This window comes from Jaculus jaculus, chromosome 15 (genome assembly GCF_020740685.1).
Source record: "Jaculus jaculus isolate mJacJac1 chromosome 15, mJacJac1.mat.Y.cur, whole genome shotgun sequence".
In the NCBI taxonomy this organism is placed as follows: Eukaryota; Metazoa; Chordata; class Mammalia; order Rodentia; family Dipodidae; genus Jaculus; species Jaculus jaculus.
The window spans coordinates 27,173,592-27,194,383 of record NC_059116.1 but is presented as its reverse complement, the minus strand read 5'-3'; the positions used below and the strand labels follow the sequence as shown (position 1 = coordinate 27,194,383).

The following is a 20,792-nucleotide window of genomic DNA, read 5'->3' as shown; positions in this document are numbered from 1 at the left end:
TCTCTCCAGCCCCCAAATATGGTTTTTTAATTAATTTTTTTGGCATTTATTTATTTATTTGAGAACAACAGAGAAAGAGGCAGAGAGAGAGAGAGAGAGAGAGAAGGGGTGCGCCAGGGCCTCCAGCCACTGCAAACAAACTCCAGACGTGTGCACCCCCTTGTGCACCTGGCTAACGTGGGACCTGGGGAATCTAGGGTCCTTAGGCTTCGTGGGCAAGTGCTTAACCACTAAGGCATCTCTCCAGCCCCCAAATATGTTTTATTTATTTATTTGTTTATTGATTTATTTATTTGAGAGTGACAGACAGAAAGAGGCAGATGGAGAGAGGGAATGGGCATGCCAGGGCCTCCAGCCACTGCAAACGAAATCCAGACATGTGCGCCTCCTTGTGCATCTGGCTAACGTGGGACCTGGGGAACCGAGCCTCGAACCAGGGTCCTTAGGCTTCACAGGCTTGCACTTAACCGCTAAGCCATCTCTCCAGCCCCCAAATATGTTTTTTAACAACAACAAAAAAAACACATAGTACTTTAGAGTAGACAATTACAGCTTCCTTAGCCAACTCTCAAACGACTTTTAACAAAAATTATACTCAAGTTTGTGTACGTGTCTTGAAAGACACAAAGCATATGAGGCAAAAACAATTGAAGTTCGTCAAATCTGGAAAAGTATATTGAGTCTTGCCAGTTTCCTGGTGTGGGGAGTTTTGCTGTTACTATTCAGGGAGCCCCACTCTGTAGCCCAGGCTAGCTTCAAAATCAAGACAATCCTACCTCAGCCTCTTGAGTGCCAGAATTAAAAGCTACCACGCCTGCCTCCGTTTCCTGAGTGTTTGAAAATTTCCAAATATGTACCTGAGAAGAAATGACACATGACTTACTAGTTGCTTGACTTTAACTGCCTGTGGCATGCCAGCTGTCTGGGGAAGGAGGGGGCCTGGCTGAGCAAGCGTGATCTGGACTGGAGGACCAACAGCAGGCTTGTCAGCTGTGGTGCCAGCCGAAGTCACAACGGATTTCACGGGTGCGAGACACAGAGCTGCGGTTGAAGTTTCTCCAAACGCCACCGGTGGGAGAGCCAGCGTGACTGCCGCCCCAGACACAACTGGCTTCTCGGGCTGCAGCGGGACGGCCGTCACCGTATTTGGTACGGAAGTCACGAGTGGTTTGGAAGTCTGAAGCAGAACAGCCCCAGAGGTTGTTCCTCCTGCGATCGCAGCTGGGCCCACAGTGTGTAGTGTCACCACGCCAGGCTTCGCTCCGCCTGGACCAGCAAGTGTGTTCAGAGTCTGCAAGGACACGGTCGTGGGTGGTGGTGCTCCAGACACAAGGATGGGCTTTTCCGGCTGGACTGAGGAAACTGTACTTGTTACCACAGGAGACGCAGCTGCTGTTGTGGTACAGGTGGCCAGGACCACCTGACTGGAGGTTTCCTGAACACACTGCTCAATGAAGCTCTGGGAATTGGGAAGTAGTTGTCTTAAGGCAAACACGCTTTTCTAGAAACGTAAGAAGGAAAAGAAAACACTGAGAGCTAAATAACTCACCAGGAAAACAAACTTGTACTTCTTATCTTACCAAGTACAAAGCAAATGTGTTTCAGGAGAGAAAACCTAGTATCCTTTATACTGTCCCACCAGTACCCAGGATACAACCAATTTAAGCCCTTTTCAATAAGAAATTACCCTATCTCGGTATGAAACTCATTTTGGATATGTCAGTGATCAGTTTGGTAAAATAAAACATTATCATCTAAGCCTTATAAATAGATCATGAATTACTTTAGTATGTTTATTTAAAGCACACAGAATCTAGGTTGTTAAATAACTTTCAAACGATGGATGCACTCTATATCAAAAATAATACAAAGCGAATTTTAAAATCTGAAACAATTTCTTTAACTGAGTGAGCATACTTTCTGCCTTATTTTAGGTCAGTATTTATCTTTGTATAATGCTGAAAGAGCAAAGGTAGTTAAAAAATTAACATCTAGTAGATTATATCTTTTCATCCCTGAGGTTTTTTAAATTTAAATTTTATTTTACTTTATTAGGGTTTCATTTTTAAACCAACACAGAACAACAGATGTTACCTCCATGGGCTGCTGATAAAAATATCTTTGTTATACACTTAAACATAAGACAATAAGGTATTAAATAATCAAGAACTCAGAAGACAAAACTATTATTCCTCTTCCTTTATTATATACCGTGTGAGTATGTATATCTACATATATATACACACACATATATATATATATACACACACACACACATCTAAATCTTAAGTATATGAAAAATGTTCTTATTTGTGGAAATTTTCAAATATATATACTAAATAAGGAAAGCAAAAAGAAAATCCCTCATAATCTTTTCCAAAATTTAAGGGCAAAAGCAAACAGCTCTGGAAATACATGAAACATTATTTAAACCCATTTAAAATAGTAATCCAAAAAGAGGTTCTCAGAAAAACAACTGGAAGCTCATATTAAAGTAGTAAGACTTAAAGAGACAATGTAAACGTGCATTTGAATTACGCTTGATTATATCCAGGATTGAGCTAAAATGTCAAATCAATCCTTCGTACCTATGTAACGTTTAACTGTGAAAAAGTTCTCTAGGATGAGGATCAAAGCTCCAGGAATAGGCTGGAGATATGGCTTAGTGGTTAAGGTGCTTGCCTGCAAAGCTAAAGGATCCTGGTTTGATTCTCCAGTACCCACGTAAGCAAGATGCTCAAGGGGGCACATGTGTCTGGAGTTCATTTGCAACGGCTGGAAGTCCTGGCATGCCCATTCTCTCTCTCTCTCTTTCTCTCCCCCCTTGTTCTCAGTCAAATAAATAAACAAACATGAAAAAAAGCTCCAGGAAAAGAAAAATGGCCCTCATGAACAGTTACAGAATTCAAATCTTGCATGGCAACACTTGGTAACTAAGGGTAGCATTACAGAGAAAGAAATATCAGCATAAATCTAGACAAGTGAGTCTGAGCAAAAGTTTGGTGGTTTAAATCAGATAAACACAACCATCAGTTCTGAACGCTTGGTCCCTAGCTAATGGCAAGTCAGGAGGGGGAGGCTTGCTGGGGGAGGTGTGTTGCTGGACACCGGCTTAGGGCTGTTACGGCCAGCTTCTCTTGCCATAATTCAGTTCACTCTCCCGCTGCTGCTGTCCACCTGCTGTGGCAGAGGTGACACTCCACCTCGACTCATGCCATGCCTTCCCTGCCCTCATGAAGCTTCCCCTGGAGACTGTAAGCCACAAGAAAACCTTTCCTCCCATCGGCTGCTGTTGGTTGGACGCTGTATCACAGTGCAGCACTATAAAAATACTCAGCAGAAACACTAACAAATGGAGCCCCAAACACTAGTCTCTGGGTACTGGGGTGTGTCCCAGCGTGGCACTATAGAAAAGTAGTAGAAACAGTGAGCAATGGAGCCCCACGCGCTAGTCTCTGGGCATTGGGGCATGTCCCAGTAGGAGATTACAGGACTGTGCGCTTTCTCTGTCTCTATTTCACTTCCAAGCCATGAGATAAACATGGTAACAGAGTCAAATCCACAGACCTACCAGTCATGAACTGGAGCCTCTAAAACTGTGAGCCAAATTCCACTGTTACTCTTTAAAAAATATTGCAATAGTTATTTATTACGATGACAGGCCGAACAAGACCATCTGTCACACCACAGATGCTCACTAGCTGTCTTCCTCCTCCCTCATCATGCATTCATTGAGTACAAAAGAAAACTCCACAATGAATTCAGCCACACAGAAATATCCAGAGTTTAAAAACATTTAACCCAAACAATCTCCGGAAAGCAACATAATTGTACCTTAAGAAAAGGAACGAGGTGAGGCTGAGGTGCAGACTTGAGCTCAACATACAGTTTCTTAGTAAATTCTTCTGCGTCGATCTTTGCATCCTAAGGAAACGGAAAAGGCAAACACTTTGAGGTCTACACATCTTTTGAGACACAAAGCTAGCTATGGTGGCACAAGTGCTAGCTACTCAAGGAGGCTAGGGCACAGCATCGCAAAGGCCAGCCTGGACAGCAGTGAGACCACTGTCTCTTAAAAATGATTAAGCTGGGCTGGAGAGATGGCTTAGCGGTTAAGCGCTTGCCTGTGAAGCCTAAGGATCCCGGTTCGAGGCTCGGTTCCCCAGGTCCCACGTTAGCCAGATGCACAAGGGGGCGCACGCGTCTGGAGTTCGTTTGCAGAGGCTGGAAGCCCTGGCGCGCCCATTCTCTCTCTCTCCCTCTATCTGTCTTTCTCTCTGGGTCTGTCGCTCTCAAATAAATAAATAAATAATTTAAAAAAAATGATTAAGCTAAGTTGGACCAGCAGCTCAAGGTACTTGCGTGCAGAGCCTGATGGCCATGGGTTTAGTTCCCCAGTACCCATGTAAAGCCATATGCGCAAATGTGATACAGAAATCTGAAGTGTGTTGGCAATGGCAGGAGGTCTTGGCACACTCATTATCTCTGTCTCAAATAAATAAAAGAAGAACTATTTTTAAACATTATTAAATTAACAAATAAAAAGGCAAAGTACAGCAATCCCTGATAGCAGACAAGCATTTCAACAGTGGTAAAATCCCCTTTATAAGAAAGCACTTTTAAAAACATTACCAGAGAAACAGGTGAACATTTAAATAATAATGCTCAGTCCCAAACAATACAACAAGAGGATGATACTTTGGGAGTGAGGGGGGAAGAGGATTCCAGTAAGCAAATGAGAAAAGGGATGGCTGGTGAATAATCTTACAGTATTATAACGTCTGGAGAACAATTACCAAGCAAAGACACAGAAGTCCAAAATTTCTTAGATAGGGAAAAGTTATTTGGTTTGAGGGCTTTGAAGTTCATTGTTTTGTTTTGAATTTTAAATTACCTTAATAAAGCTGATTGTATCTTTAGAATGCTATGGCAAATTCATACTATCAGTTCCAAAAGATAAAGGACCCTTATTTTTTAATTTTTTTCCCCAAAGTAGGGTTTCACTGTAGCTCAGGCTGACCTGGAATTCACTATGTAGTCTCAGGGTGGCCTTGAACTCACAGAGATCCTCATACCTCTGCCTCCTGAGTGCTGGGACTAAACGCATGAGCCACCACCATGCCTGGCTTACTTATTTTATACTCTAAGCATTTCAGGGATCTGTGAGCCTAAATTATTTCCATGTTAATCCTTAACATTTGTGAAGTGGAGTGGGCTTTTCCACTGTACTGGCCAGAAGTCAATGGCAGTAAAAGAGTTATACTGTAATATACACTGCTATGTACTTGTAGTTAGACAGTCAGTTTCACTTTAAAATATCCTTAAAGCAATTTTATTATTTTATTAAGTATTCAGTGCATATATCTTTTTAAAACTGTAAACAAGGGCTGGAGAGATTGCTTGGCAGTTGAGGCACTTGCCCATTAAGTCCAAAAACCCAGGTTTAAGTCCCCCAGGACCCACATAAGCCAGATGCACATGGTGGTGCATGCATCTGGAGTGTACACTGGCTAGAGGCCCTAGAGTGCCCATTCTCTCTCTCTCTCTCTCTCTCTCTCTCTTTCTTTTCCTCTCTCTCTCAAATAAATATATAAGTAAAAATAATTTTTAAAACTGTAAACAAAGCAGGAACCAACATAAAGCCTTTCTGCTGCAGATCACAGAAAACTGTTCAAGGAACAGCACTGTGTTTAAGTCACCAGTGGAACTGCCTGAGTTTTCCCATGCCCGTCCCGCCCCTGAAGGAATGTCAAAGCAACTATGTTTATTCAGCTTAAAGACTGGAACACTTGAACGACCCATCCACAGCAAAAGATCACGCAACCCTCTAGAGAAAACCCAGTGATCTGGAGAAAGTGAAGGATGCTCACTATAGGCATCCTTCTGCACAACAGCTTATCTTCTGGGACGATGGACTCTAAGCTCTTTAACACCACGTCACAAAACAGATTAAACACGGAAGCAGGCAAACAACAATGACAAAAAATCCAATACCTTTCATTAACTCAGACACCAAAACAACTTACAAAATATAAAGCAATACCATTTCTCACTCAAATTTGTTTTAGAAACTATTGTTTTCCTTAAAACGCTATTTATGATAAAAATGGATTTGTTATTTTATATAAGTAAGTTTTTAAATTCTTGGGTTTTAATTCCACCCTACACAAAAATAAAATACCTGAGGGACCCCTGATTTTAAGAACACAGAAGTATCCTGACACCAAAATGTATGAGAACTGCTGCTTACTGCCTTGGGATAAATGGAGCTTAAGCTATAAAGAATATTTGATAGATTCATAACTGTTGCAATCTGTCCACAAAACTCACACAAATCTTTTCTATTTAGAGCTTCAAAAGCTGGGTACAGAGGTGCAGTGAGAAGATACAGAAAGACAAATGCTCATCCTCAGCCACACAGAGTTTACCAGCAGCCTGGATGACATGAGATCTCATCTTTTTAAAAAAAAGAAAGCAATTTTTTGGGCTTGTTTATTTTTATTTATTTATTTGAGAGCGACAGAGAGAGAGAGAGAGAGAGAGAGAGAATGGGTGCACCAGGGCCTCCAGCCACTGCAAATGAACTCCAGTCACATGCGACCCCTGTGTATCTGGCTTACGTGGGTCCTGGGAAATAGAGCCTCAAACTGGGGTCTTCAGGCTTCACAGGCAAGTGCTTAAATGCTAAGCCATCTCTCCAGCCCTTCTTTCTTTCTCTATCTCTCTTTCTTTCTTTCTTTCTTTTTGGCTTTTTAAAAATTTATTTATTTATTTGAGAGTAACAGGCAGAAGGAGAGAGAGAGAGAAACTTAAAATCTTTTATGAAATATATGTTCAGTTTAATCATATCTTTCTGTCTAGGAGGGTGTGTGTTGCAATCCCTATGGGGTCACGTAACAATGTGGAGATTGTGAAAAATTTGACAACAATCAAAGGTTTCTGAATGTACAACCACCAACAACTGATGGCTCTTAAGTGTTTCTGGCAGCATTCACAGGGGCTACATTGTGCAGTCTCACAGCAACTTTACTTCTGAATACACACCATGCACACTTTGCATATGCAGGCCATTGTATCAACACGGCCTAAAAATACCTTAGCTCCATTCTGGACTGTTGTAAGTTATGTCCTTACTGGTCTTACAAAAACATAATGGATTCATTATAAGAAACACCAACTTTTGATATTTTCTTACCATCATTCCCCAGTATGTTAAGTATCAAAGTAGGATACCTTTGGATTTTTTTTTTTACAGTATTTGATTTAATAAAAGTTTTATGTTAGAGCTACTGACTTCAGTGTCATAAAAAATTGTTAAAACAATTTTAGTTTGGTACTAGGACAGAATTTCTAACAATTTATGAAATGGTTCTAAACATACTATATTATCTGCTCCATATTTATGCAACATGGTGTTCTCAACATTGGTGATTATAAAATCAAAGTATTAATCAGTTCCCAAAAATTATAAAGGCCTTTAATCCCAGCACTCAGGAGGCAGGGGTAGGAGGATGACCATGAGTTCAAGGCCACCCTGAGATTTCATAGTGAATTCCAGGTCAGCCTGGACTAGAATGAGGCCCTACCTCAAAAACCAAAACAAAACAAGAACAAAAAAAAACTAAAGGCTGGGTGTGGTGGCACATGCCTTTAATCCCAGCACTTGGAGGGCAGAGGTAGGAGGACTGCAGTGATTTCAAGACCACCCTGAGACACAGTGAATCCCAGGTCAGCCTGGGCTACAGTAAGACCTTACCTGGAAAAAAAAATTTTTTTAAATGTCTTTTTAAAAATTAAAAGCTAGGGGCTGGAGAGATGGTTTAGCGGTTAAGCGCTTGCCTGTGAAGCCTAAGGACCCTGGTTCAAGGCTCAACTCCCCAGGACCCACGTTAGCCAGATGTACAAGGGGGGCACACACATCTGGAGTTCATTTGCAGTGGCTGGAGGCCCTGCGCGCCCATTCTCTCTCTCTCTCTCTTTCTCTCTGCCTTTCTCTCTCTGTCTGACGCTCTCAAGTAAACAAATAAAAAATGAACAACAACAAAAAAAATTAAAAGCCAGCCTGACATGGTAATGCATGCCTTTAATCCCAGCATTCAGGAGGCAGAGGTAGAAGCATTGTTATGAGTTCGAGGCCACCCTGAGACTGCAGAGTGAATTCCAGGTCAGCCTGGGCTACAGTGAGACCCTACCTTGAAAAGCCAAAAAATTAAATTAAAATAAAAACCTAAAAATGCTCTATATTCCACAGTATCAATTATTTGGTCAACACTTAATTTTTATGTAAAAATAAATCAACACATCCATTTCATTAATATGCACGTTTGCTTTCATCTTTAATAAGTGGCAAGAATGTATACCAAGAATGGTTTTAAGATAACTAAACCTTCCTGATTTTCAATAGACGTTTGTCTGTACACCTACTTTACACCTGAGGTCATATAGAGAATTCTCAGGCAGACAAGCATGAGAAGCCTGAGTTGGGGGCATCTCTACCATACCACATCCTCTGAACCTAGCACATCTTGTAAAGGGAAGGGCAAAAGCAAAAAGATACTCAAGGTCTGATTGAAAACCTGTTCATATGATTTATTAGCAAGTTTCTTCTTTCTAATTTCTTGGTTTTACTTTTTTGTCTTCTTGTTTCTTGAGACGGGCTCTTGCTATGTAGCTCTGCTTAGCTTCTAACTCACGACCACCCCACCTCAGCTTCCCAAGTGCTGGGGTTACAGGTGTCTAATAGTCTTCCCAACTTCTAACTTCTTTTTGGGGTGGGAGGGGCCCCTTTCTTATTTTGTTTGTTATGTTGTTTTCCTCAGAGCTGAGACTCAAACTCAGGGCCTTAAGCAAGTGCTATGCACCTGAGCAGCATTCCTAGCCCTGTGTTTGTTGTTCTTTTAATTTCTCAATATAGCTAAGGCTGGCCTTGACCTGCTATGCCACCCAAGCTAACCTGGAATTCAAAATCCTCTTGCCCAAGTCTCTAGAGTACTGCGATTATAGAAACGGTATCTAAACAAAAACAGCTTCCTAAATGGAAAGCTAGCTATTTCAACTATATTCTATTTGAAAGGTACATGTTTTTAAAAAGTAGTAAAAGCCGGGCGTGGTGGTGCACGCCTTTAATCCCAGCACCTGGGAGGCAGAGGTAGGATGATCGCCAAGAGTTCGAGGCTACTCTGAGACTACATAGTGAATTCCAGGTCAGCCTGGACCAGAGTGAGACCCTACCTTGAAAAGTGGAAAAAAAAAAAAAAAGTAGTAAGAAACTTCATTTAATATTTATAAAGTATGTTAATTTCCCCTGGACAATATGTGAAATATATGTGTTTGCCACTAGGAAAAAGCATTTTCATATGAAAAAAAATATAAATCAGCAGAGAATTCAAACTATTACCACATTCCACTTGTCATGTTCTCAGGATGTCTTAAGTACATCACCCAAAATATTGCTAACATCTCCCTTTATCCTCTGTAAAATATTTTCTTAAAGAAAATAAAAGAAACCAAGCATTTAAGTTGGCAGCTTAGGCAGCATCTTAGCTCTTTAGAAGCAGCAGAAATTACCATGTTCACCTTTCCCATCTTGTAGATAAGGACACTGAGAAGGTTAGTTAACCTGCACGGGTCTCAAAGCACACTGTTTTCACATACGACAATCAGATTGAATTACTAGTTAATGCTTTGGTTTGGGGGCATTTTGTAATTCGAGTAACAATTTCCTAGGCCCTGCTTAGAACAAGGAAGATAAGACTGGTACACAAAATATCATGTATACCTTAGACATATATGATTGGAAAAAAATCCAGGATAATAAGGAATTTATGATATATACACTTTGCAAAGCTTTCAAGAGATATATCTAAAATAAACTTAAGGGCGGGTGGGGGGGGGCTGGAGAAATGGCTTAACAGTTAAAGTACTGGAATGCAACGCCAAAAGACTCAGGTTCAATTCCCCAGGGCCCATGTAAGCCAGAAGCATCAGGTGGCACATGCATCTGAAGTTTGTTTGCAGTAGCTGGAGATCCTGATGTACCCATTCTCTCTCTTTCTATCTACCTCTTCCTATCTCCCAAATAAAACTTAAGGGCTGGGGAGATGACTCAGCAATTAAAGGTGCTTTTTTTGCAAAGCCTTCTGGCCTGGGTTCGATTCCCCAGTACCCACATAAAGCCAGATACATGAAGTGGCACATGAATATGGAGATCATTTTCAGTGGCAAGAGGCCCTAGCATGCCTATGTTTATTTATTCTCTCTCTCTTTTTACAAATAAATAAATAAAAATATATTTTTTAAAGCTTCATTACAAATAGTTTCCCACTTAAAACATGTTCCATGATTTTGATAGAGCTTGCAAAATTTATAAATTAACTTACCAAAAGTTGCTCCACCAGCTTCTTCACATTCTGCCCCATTTCTGGAGACTGTGATCCACTACATGCCAGTTTTATTAACATTGAAAGGAAGTTTTTGCATTTCTTTACATTTTCCAGTGTTGCCTAACATGGAAAAATAAAGTGTTAGTAAGTAGGATCGAGAAGTTAATAAGGAATTGTACATCAAGTGCAATTGAGAGTTTACCGGAGAAAGATTAGCCTGAGAAGCCACCACCGAGGTCTCTGCTTTGAGACTGGGCACATTTGAGGGGGTGGAGGATGCTCCCAAACTTGACGGCTTCAGTGTGGTGACAGTGTTCAGCAGCTTTGTAGGAGCAACCGTGATGACATTGGTTGGCACAGCCACAGACTGAAATAAAATCCCCATATATTTAGATATGTATTACTGCAGTACAATAGTGGGCAACTCATTTCACAATTCTAACACTAAAAATGAATTTTGACATCTTTTTTTTTTTCCAAGGTAGGGTCTCCCTCTAGCTCAGGCTGACCTGGAATTCACTCTGCAGTCTCAGGCTGGCCTTGAACTCACAGCGATCCTCCTACCCCAGCCTCCCTGAGTACTGGGATTAAAGGCGTGTGCCAGCACATCCAAAAAAAGCTACATCTTTTGTTCTTAACGTGATGCTGTAATAACCTGAGGCAATGGAAGGGAACAACTCTGCATTCTAGCACAACTGGTGTTCATTCTCACCACCACTCGACTTTCCATTGCTACCTACTAAAAATCTGCATATCACCAAATTAGCTAATCCTCTGCAAAATTCCTGTATGTACAAAACAAAGATGAATATGAGGCTCACTGTCTAGAATGGTCTGTGAAAAATAGTGTTATATAAAAACAAGACTTACTATTCATGGAGGCCTGTGGGAAAAGTGTTGCATAAGAGTGAGACTCAGTATTCATGATGGTCTATGAAAAACAGTGTTGTACACTAACTCCTTAAGATGTTATTAATGAGTCTTTGAAAATGTATTTGTAAAAGTAAGCCTGCATGAAAACCAAAAAACCTTGTTCTACACTTCCCTGCTTTTTCTTAAGCAGAAAGCAAAGCTATCTTGAGATGATCTTACAATCAGATATACTGATTTAAAAGATTTGATTTTTATTATTTGAGACGGAGGGAGGGAGGGAGGGGAAGAATGGGCACACCAGGGCCTCTAACCACTGCAAACTAACTCCAGATGCATGTACTGCCATGTGCATCTGGCTTACATGGGACCTGGAGAATCAAACCTGGGTCCTTAGGCTTTACAGGAATGTCCCTTAACAGCTAAGTCATCTCTCCAGCCGATATGCTGGTTTTAAGTAAACCATTAAAATAAGCATGGGCGTTACAAAGGAGGGAGAGTTTATTCTCAGACTGAAAAGAATTCCATCTGGCTCTACAGCTTTCTAGAGTAAGGTGTGAATGTAGCACCACCTACAGAGCAAAACGTTTAACACAAGAAATCACAAGCTACCTATAATAAACTAAAAACTACATTGAGATAACGCAACAAAAATATTACATCTTACACAAGAAAAAGATGGAAAAAATTTTTTTAAAGATGGGTGAGGGGTACAGAAAGAAAATAATATTCAATTTTCATACAAATACTTAATCATGACAGAAATTATTATTATTATTATTATTTTTTTTTTTTTTTTTTTTTTTGGTGGTTTATAGAGGTAGGGTCTCACTCTAGCCCAGGCTGACCTAGAATTTACTATGTAGTCTCAGGGGTGACCTCGAACTCAAAGTGATCCTCCCTATCTCAGCCTCCCAGTGCTTGCATTAAAGGTATGTAAAGTTTCTCCTGAACCCTACTAGAGATTTTTTAAGTAAACTTTTAGGCCAGTAACAGTAAAGGAAACTCTTGAGAACTGGGTGTAGTGGCATACTTTTAATCCCAGGACCTGGGAGATAGAGGTAGGAAGATTAGGATCTCAAAGCCAGCCTCAGTTACAAAGTGAGTGCAAAGCAAAACTGAAATCCTGTCTCCTCTGTCAAAGACTCCTTAAAGGGCTGGAGTGATGGCTGAGCGGTTAAGACACTTGCCTGCAAAGTCAAAGGACCCAGGTTCAATTACCCAGGACCCACATAAACCAGATGCACAAGGTGGCGCATGCATCTGGCGTTTGTTTGCAGCAGCTGAAGGTCCTAACATGCCCATCACACCCATTCTCTCTCTCTCTCAGTAAAATAAATAATAATTTTTGAAAAAGACTCCTTAGAGATGTATCTTAAGTGGCCATAAAAATCTTTGTAACACTGAATTTAAGAACATGTAATCTCAAATTTTTGCTAGTGTTTATGACAAGCCTTCAAAGCATGCTGAGAGGAGTTCCTCAGAGCAGTGTTAGTCCCCTTGTTCCAATGAAATGTGAGCTCAGTAGAAGTGTCCTACTATTGTGAACAGGGGAAGTACTCATGACATCTTAAAGTCCTTGCCAGTGTTTGATCCTTTCTCCATGTAATTAATAGTTGTGCAAGCCCGTATTATAAAAGCTTGTGAGCCGGCCCATGGCACTACTGGGAGATGATGGAACCTTGGAGAAGCAGAACCTAGTTGAACTGGGTCATGAGGGGAACACAGTTTGAGGAACCTTCTTCCTTGCTTGTTTCCTGCTACAAAGTGAACGGCTCTCCTTCACCACCCAATCGCATGATACAGGAAGCGTCAATAGGCCAAAGAGCAGCAGGGCCAATACATCATGCACTAAAACTGAAACTGAGACCAAATAACCCTTTCCTCTTGTTAGGCTGGCTTATCTGAGTTATGTTACTGTTATGGAAACCCAACCAACACCCTAACAGAAACTTGTCTTTCACAATGCTTTTAAATGTAGCCACTACCGCACTTCATCAGATAATCACACATTTCAAATTTAAATTTTAGGAGTCACTGCGAAGTACCTAACCTTTCCCACTACAGTACTGAATGGACCCTGTGGTGGTTTCAATATAAAACTTCCCCTACAGCCTCATGTGTTTGCAATTCAGCCTCACACTAAACCGCTAGCTGGCACAGCCTTTGGGTGGCAGGGCCTTGCTGGCGGAGGCACAGCGCTAGGGACTGGCCGTGAACAGCGCGGCCCCCCTGCTAGCCCACGCTCGCTCGCCCTACTTCCCCCCGAAGCAGCAGGGATGTGATGCTCGGCCCTCTGCTCCTGCTGCGCTTCCCCTGCCAGCTTCCTCTGGACACTACAAGACGTAAATAAGCCCGTCCCTTCCATCACCTGCTTCTGGAGGAGTTTCGTCCCAGCAGTGAAAAGGTTAACTGCTACAGATCCTCTTAAACTCAATCATAAGTCTGCCTTAGGCTCAACAATCTAGACTAGCCGATGGGAATTTCTATTCTTCGTTTTGTAATAACATTATCAAATGTGGTTTTTAGTTTTTGTGTGAGTGAGCATGTCTGTGTTTGTACATGTCGGGCCAGAGGTCAACATTGGGTGTCTTCTTCAGTTACTATGCCACGTACTTCATGACAACATCTCTCACTGAACCTAGAGATCAACCGTTCGGCTAGACCAGCTGGCTCCTCTGCTCCCACCACCGCAGCACTGGGACTCCAGGCACGTCCCGCCACACCTGGCTTTGCACGGGGGCTGGGGTTCACACTCAGACCCTCACGCCTGCCTGGAAAGCACTCTACCCATGAGGCCATTCCCACAGCCCAGTACTTCTATTCTTTGTAAGACCACATTGCACTGACTCAGCATGTCTTACGGACATGAGAGTAAAAGGCTGGATTATGTGTGAGATGAATCTGTGTGAAAATCAGCTATGTGTAATTTAACAGCTCAAACTGCACTTAAGCAAGGGTCACTTTCTATCCCCGTCTGAAAGAGCAATCACATTAGGTTTTACCATACTCAATTACAAATACTACTTCTGAATCAAATTATTTACACACTTGTGTTCTTGCCAAACAACGGGGTCTATATAGTTTAACATTGAGCACAAAGATTTAAAACTATTTCTTGTATCATATTTACTAGAATAAGACATACTGTAAGCCATTTTAAACATAAACTGGTAACTGTTAATAAGAAGATACGTACTCTCAAAACTTAACACATATTTGAGGAGGGAATTACCATAGTGTATTGTCTATAATTATAATTATGGAACTTATCAATAATAAAAAATAAAAATTTGAAAGAAAAACAGAGGGACCCAAGTGGATATGATACATAGCTGAGGCCAAGGCCATTGCAAAAGGTAACAGGGCTACTTAAACCAGGTCAACGCCTGCCAAAATGCCTGGTATGCACACCTGCATGGGGAGTGCTAATGACACCTGCCATGTCAGGAAAGGTTGTGTTAGATATGATCGATCATCGGCTCTGCCGTGCTTAAATAAGCTATATATTGGGGTTGTCCTTTGTTGCTTCCTGACTTATAGTGCCTTTGTCTTCTTCTGTCATTCATGGGGGCAGGGTCTCACTCAGACCCAAGCTGAGGTGGAACCCTTTATAGACCAGAAATCTTAGCCTCCCACTTGACAGGATTATGGGTGTGGGGCAACACAAACACTTAGAGACTTTGACTTTGTTAGATGATCTATTTGTTTTAATACCCAATCTTACATAAATACTCCAAGCTGGTTTTGACTTAATGTGTATATTGTTTAGTTGAATTGTAGAATTTGTCTGTATTTTGTACCACTCAGCTTACTAAAACACTTGCATAGCAAGCAAACCCAACACCTAGGGTCACTTCTGCTAGTGCTCTGGGGGTCATTTGGGAGCCACATCTGGTACCTTAAATTCTACCCTGAAGATATATAACATCAGATTTATATATCTAAGAATAGTGTAGGTAATAAGAAAACCCAAGCATAAAAATGAACCAAGATGCAAAAATTGTAATATAAAAAACACAAAAAAATTAAGACAATACAATTCCACCAAAAATTATAAATACATCAAAAAGAGGCTAACGGAATATATGACCAGTACTGTCAGATTTACAGAAAATATTTGAAAAAATCCTCCATGCTGAAGAGAAAGGAAAGCACACACATGAGGAAACAGGAAAAAATACACCATACTCAAATAACAGTTAATACAAGAAAGTAAAAGGAAAGCAGGAAGTACTACAAAACAAGAAGAATGGTGAGAATGAATACATATTTTTTTGTTTGTTTATTTTTATTTATTTGAAAGTGACAGACAGAGAGAGAAAGAGGCAGAGAGAGGGGGGGGGGGAGGGAGAGAATGGGAGCGCCACGGCCTCCAGCCACTGCAAAGAAACTCCAGATGTGTGCTCCCCCTTGTGTATCTGGCTAACGTGGGTCCTGGGGAAACAAGCCTTGAACCAGGGTCCTTAGGCTTCACAGGCAAGCGCTTAACTGCTAAGCCACCTCTCCAGCCCTGAAAACATATCTTTCAATGATAATTCAATTATCAATGGCCTCAATGACCTAACCAAAAGACGACACAGGCTTCCAAACTGGACCAGAGTGAGACCCTACCTTGAAAAACAAAATCAGGCTGGTGGTATCATCCTACCTGATTTTAAGCTACATTCCGGAGCCATAGTAACAAAAGCAGCATAGTACTGGCACAAAGGCAGATCTGTACATCGATGGAACAGAACACAGGGCCCAGATGTAAATCTGGGCAACAATAGCTATCTGATTTTCAACAAAAATATTTATTGGAGAAAAGAGCCTTTTAAACAAACGGTGCTAGAAAAATTGGATATCTATATATAGAAGGATGAAAATAGATCCTTATCTCTCTAGATGCATAAGAATCAAGTCCAAATGGGTCAAAGACCTTAATATCAGACCTGAAACTCTGAAACTACTACAGGAAAAAGTATGGGAAACCCTCCAACATATTAGCATATGTAAAGACTTTCTGAATATAACTCCAGTGGCTCAGAAAATAATAAACCACTAATAAACCACTGGGACTTCATGAAACACTAAAAGCTTTTAGAGGGCTGGAGGGATGGTTTAGCAGTTAAGATGTTTGTCTACAAAGCCAAAGGACCCAGGTTCAATTCCCCATGACCCACATAAGCCACATGTCTGGAGTTCGTTTGCAGTGGCTGGAGCATGCCCATTCCCTCTTTTTTGTCTCTCTCCTCCTCTTTTTCTCCCTCTTTCTGTCAAATAAATAAAAATAAAATGTTTAAAAAGCTTTTGTATATCAAAGGATGCTGTGAATAGAGCAAATAGGCAACCTATAGAATGGGAGAAAATCTTTGCCAGCTATACCTCTGACAGAGGATTAATATCTAGGATATACAAAAAAACTCAGAAAACTAAATAAGAAATCAAATACCTCTATTAAAAAAATGGGCTATGGAAATAGAGAGTTCTTAGAAGAATACAGATGGCTTATAAACATCTGAAAATATATTCTATATCCTTGCCATCAGGGAAATGCAAATTAAAACTAAGATTCCATCTCACTCTTGTCAGAATGGCTATCATCAAGAAAATAAATAACAATAAATGCTGGCAAGGATGCAGAAAAGCAGAACCCTTCTTCACTGTTAGTGGGAATCTAAACTGGCACAGCCATTGTGAGAATCACTGCGGAGGTTCCTAAGACTAGGGCCGGAGAAATGGCTTAGCAGTTAAGGCACTTGCCCTAAGACAACTAAAAATAGATTTACCATATGACCCAGCTATTGCACTCCTAGGCATATATCCTAAGGACTCATCTTACTACTTTAGAGATACTTGCTCAACCATGTTTATCATCACTCTATTTACAGTAACTAGGAAATGAAATCAGCCTAAGTGTTCCTCAACCAATGACTAGATAATGAAGATTTGGTAAATTTACACAATGGAGTTCTCTTCAGCAGTAAAGAAAAATGAAATTATAAAAATTTCAGGGAAATGGATGGATCTGGAAAGGATTCCACTAAATGAGGTAACCCAGGCCAAGAAAACCAAAAGTCACATGTTCTCTCTCATATGTGGATCCTAGCGACAAATGTGTAGACTTGTATGTAAGCTGGAGTAAGTATCAGTAGCAGAGGCCAGTAAGCTAGAAAAGGGCAATAAGGGATGGAGGAGAGGGGAGGATTTAAGGGGGCAGATGAACAGATTAGTGGGGGTGCAATACCCTAAGTGAGGTCATGCAAAGAGATTGAGTAAAATAAAGGTGAGGGTAAGGTTAATCAAAATTCAAGATGTTGTGAATAAGTCATATGGAAACCTACTTTTTTGGATAATGGCACAACCAGAAGCCATAGACTGTTACTAGAAAAGTTTCAGTGCCATGGATGGGATACCTTCCAGTGACATATTGGCCAGGAAGGTCCCTGACACCCCTAGAACATTATAGGCCATTGCCAAGGGCCTTAGTTTTCCATCAGGAATCAGTGGTAAGACTCTATTGCTGAAGATTCCACATGCCTGGGCTACAAGGTCATTGAGAAATCAAGCTGGAGCGAAGTTGAAAACCTCCTCCCTGTAGATCAGCAGACAGAAAGCTGGAAAAAGCTGTATTGCATGCTGCCCTATGGGAAGTCATTAGCATTGAACACAAAGGTCAACATAAGCCTCAAGTTTGGACAACCAGGCAAAATGCCTGAACAGGTGCAACAGTGGCATGTCTGTTATGGGGGAAACCATCCATTCTCTAATTGGACTGGAGGCCTGCTCCATGGGGAGGGGAATACATGCCTGGTAATGAAAACCTAATCAAAAGACTAGCTGGGTAGGGCTAGAGAGATGGCTTAGCAGTTAAGCGCTTGCCTGTGAAGCCTAAGGACCCCAATTCGAGGCTCGACTCTCATTAGGAGTTTAAGTGTTGGTTTAAGTGTTCCTTCAAAACTCCTGCTGCAGCCAGGCATAGTGGCATATGCCTTTAATCCCAGCACTCGGGAGGCAGAGGTAGGAGGATTGCCATGACTTTGAGGCCACCCTGAGACTTCATAGTGAATTCCAGGTCAGCCTGGGCTAGAGCAACACCCTACCTCAAAAAAAAAAACAAACAAACAAAACAAAACAAAATCTTGCTGAAAAGCTGAATATGGTGGCACACACCTTTGATTCCAGCACCCAGGAGGCAGAGGTAGGAGGATCACCATGAGTTTGAGGCTACCCTGAGACTACATAGTGAATTCCAGGTCAGCCTGGGCTAGAGTGAGACCCTACCTTGAAAAAAAAAAAATCCTGCTGAAATGTCCCTGCCATTATGCTGCTATTAAGATATGAGAATAAAAGGCATGGACTTTGCAACTGTAAATGGATTGACACTTTTATCAGAGGCATGGGTGAGTTCTCTCTCAAGAGAGGTTCCTAATAAAGAGTAAGTTCAGCTACCATCATTTTCTCTCTCTACCATGCTTTCTAGCCATGTACTCCTTCTGCCATAACATGAGTCCCTAACCAGTCATACCATGCTCTTGACACCCTTCTCTCCAGTACTAGGAGTCAACATCTCTGTTCATTACAAATTTCTCCCCCTACCTCCCACTATTCTCTTCGGAGTTTAAAAAAAAAACAGAGAGGAAAAAACAAATATGCATAGTGAATCCACACAGATCTCTTAGCAACTGAAGTCTGGTCAATTTACTGAACGACTACCAAGATCAACACAGTTATTGGTAGCTGAGGGTAAGGGTAAAGTCGGAGGGAATAAAATGAGTAGGAGCTCTAGCCCAAGACCATGCACAGGAGTTCATCCTGTTAACCCTAGCCCTTCTTTGTTTCCCCAGACAAGCTCCTATCAGAACCACAGAACACTTACTCCTCAACATGTAGGAGGAAGGAGATTCAAGGGGCAGACTGCAATGAACCCTTGTAAAAGGGCTGTGTACTGTTCTAGCTGCTGGGAATGCTACTGGGCAACTTCCAGTTAACAATTCCATCTGTTTGGTCACCTTGTCAGAAGGTAACCTTTCCCAAGAGAATTAATTTCCAATGACTAAACCCAAAATGACGCGTAGAGCCCCAGACTTCACTGGCCCACACTGGGACAGTACCAATGACCTGAATATTCCAAAGTTCTCCACTGCGTTAGCTAAGGCTTTACCAGACCTGCATTGGTTTATACTCACCCTCTTTCCCTTCATTGGTACTGATTCTTAATAATATCTCATACACCAAATTCTAATTAGCACCTGATTCCAGACTCAGACACATGGCCATTAGATGTACTTATATTAATAACTTTAAGTAAAATGTACTTAATAGTATATACGTTTTCTTATTTTCCATTCCTCCAACAGTTCCTAGCTTGATTAATAACAGCATATATCACTGAAATGCCTTCTTCCTTGTTTTACAGCCAGACACTTACAATCTGGTAGGAAACAACTAGATAATAGCAACTTACCTGTACTGAGGAAGCACTGGGAGCAGTGGCTGTTATGGTAGTTCCTATCTGTGCCACATTTTTAACAGGTGCCACTGCTACTTTCTTGAGCAACGGTGAGCCAGAATTCTTGGAGGAAAAGACAAGAGAGTCGCTAGTGTTAGTCATTTAAGTCAATCAATACAATGGAGAACATAAAAACATAGCAAACTGATTTGTTATAACTGGCTTAAAAACCATGTAGGTTTAATGTACATTTTATGCTATAAATCTAACTGGGTCAATTGGCCAGCTAACGCTCCATATTTCAAAGGAGACAACAGATCCACTAAATACTCTTTTCTTTTATCTGAAATCTTGAATGGGAGCTGGGCGTGGTGGCTCATGCCATTAATCCCAGCACTCGGGAGGCAGAGGTAGGAGGATCTCTGAGAGTTCGAGGCCACCCCTGAGACTACATAGTGAATTCCAGGTCACCCTGGGCTAGAGCAAGGCCCTACCTCGAAAAACCAAACAAATAAAAATAAAAAAAATGAAATCGCCAATGGAATTTAAGTACTACAACATTAAAATCTCAAATGACCCTGGTCATATAGGAGCTGTAAAGATCCTTATTTAATGATTATAAACAAAAATCTGCTATCCTTTATTTGTACCCACAGATAACCAAACTAGGAAGAAGAGAAACTACTACAGGTAGAAAATAATAAGCACGTATTATCAAAATCAGTAGGCCTCTCTCTCCTTGTAAATAAGTAAAATTAGAAGATAGAAAAAAAAAAAGAAGAAAGGAAGAGAAAAGAGGACAGGAGGAAGGTAGGAAGTTTCACTGCCTACCATACCAAAAACCCCAACAATGTAACCTTTATTCAGATGAGCATGAGAAAATGCTACACTACAGTCACCATCTTCTATCTAAAGATGTACACAGAAATATTTTTAAGTTCAAGCACAATAAATAATCTTCAGTTATGTAAAAAGATAACCATCCATATAAAACAAGTTACTTTCAACAATACAAAACCAATGCAGTATTAAAGCAGACTTATTTTATTTCTTAAACAAAATTTATATAGGGTATGGATAAGAAACAATACTATATGCAGGAGTCT

General features: G+C 40.9%; 1 protein-coding gene across 1 annotated transcript in view; it reads right to left on the bottom strand.

The window, feature by feature from the left end:
* Positions 1 to 20,792, bottom strand: part of Taf4b (TATA-box binding protein associated factor 4b) — a 138,683-nt gene that overhangs the window by 84,267 nt on the left and 33,624 nt on the right. The window contains exons 3-7 of the mRNA XM_045135387.1: positions 19,702 to 19,809; positions 10,585 to 10,749; positions 10,380 to 10,502; positions 3,835 to 3,924; positions 884 to 1,501 (exon numbers count right to left, since the gene is read on the bottom strand). Coding sequence (XP_044991322.1) covers positions 884 to 1,501; positions 3,835 to 3,924; positions 10,380 to 10,502; positions 10,585 to 10,749; positions 19,702 to 19,809 — 1,104 coding nt within the window. The remainder of the gene's footprint in view (positions 1 to 883; positions 1,502 to 3,834; positions 3,925 to 10,379; positions 10,503 to 10,584; positions 10,750 to 19,701; positions 19,810 to 20,792) is intronic.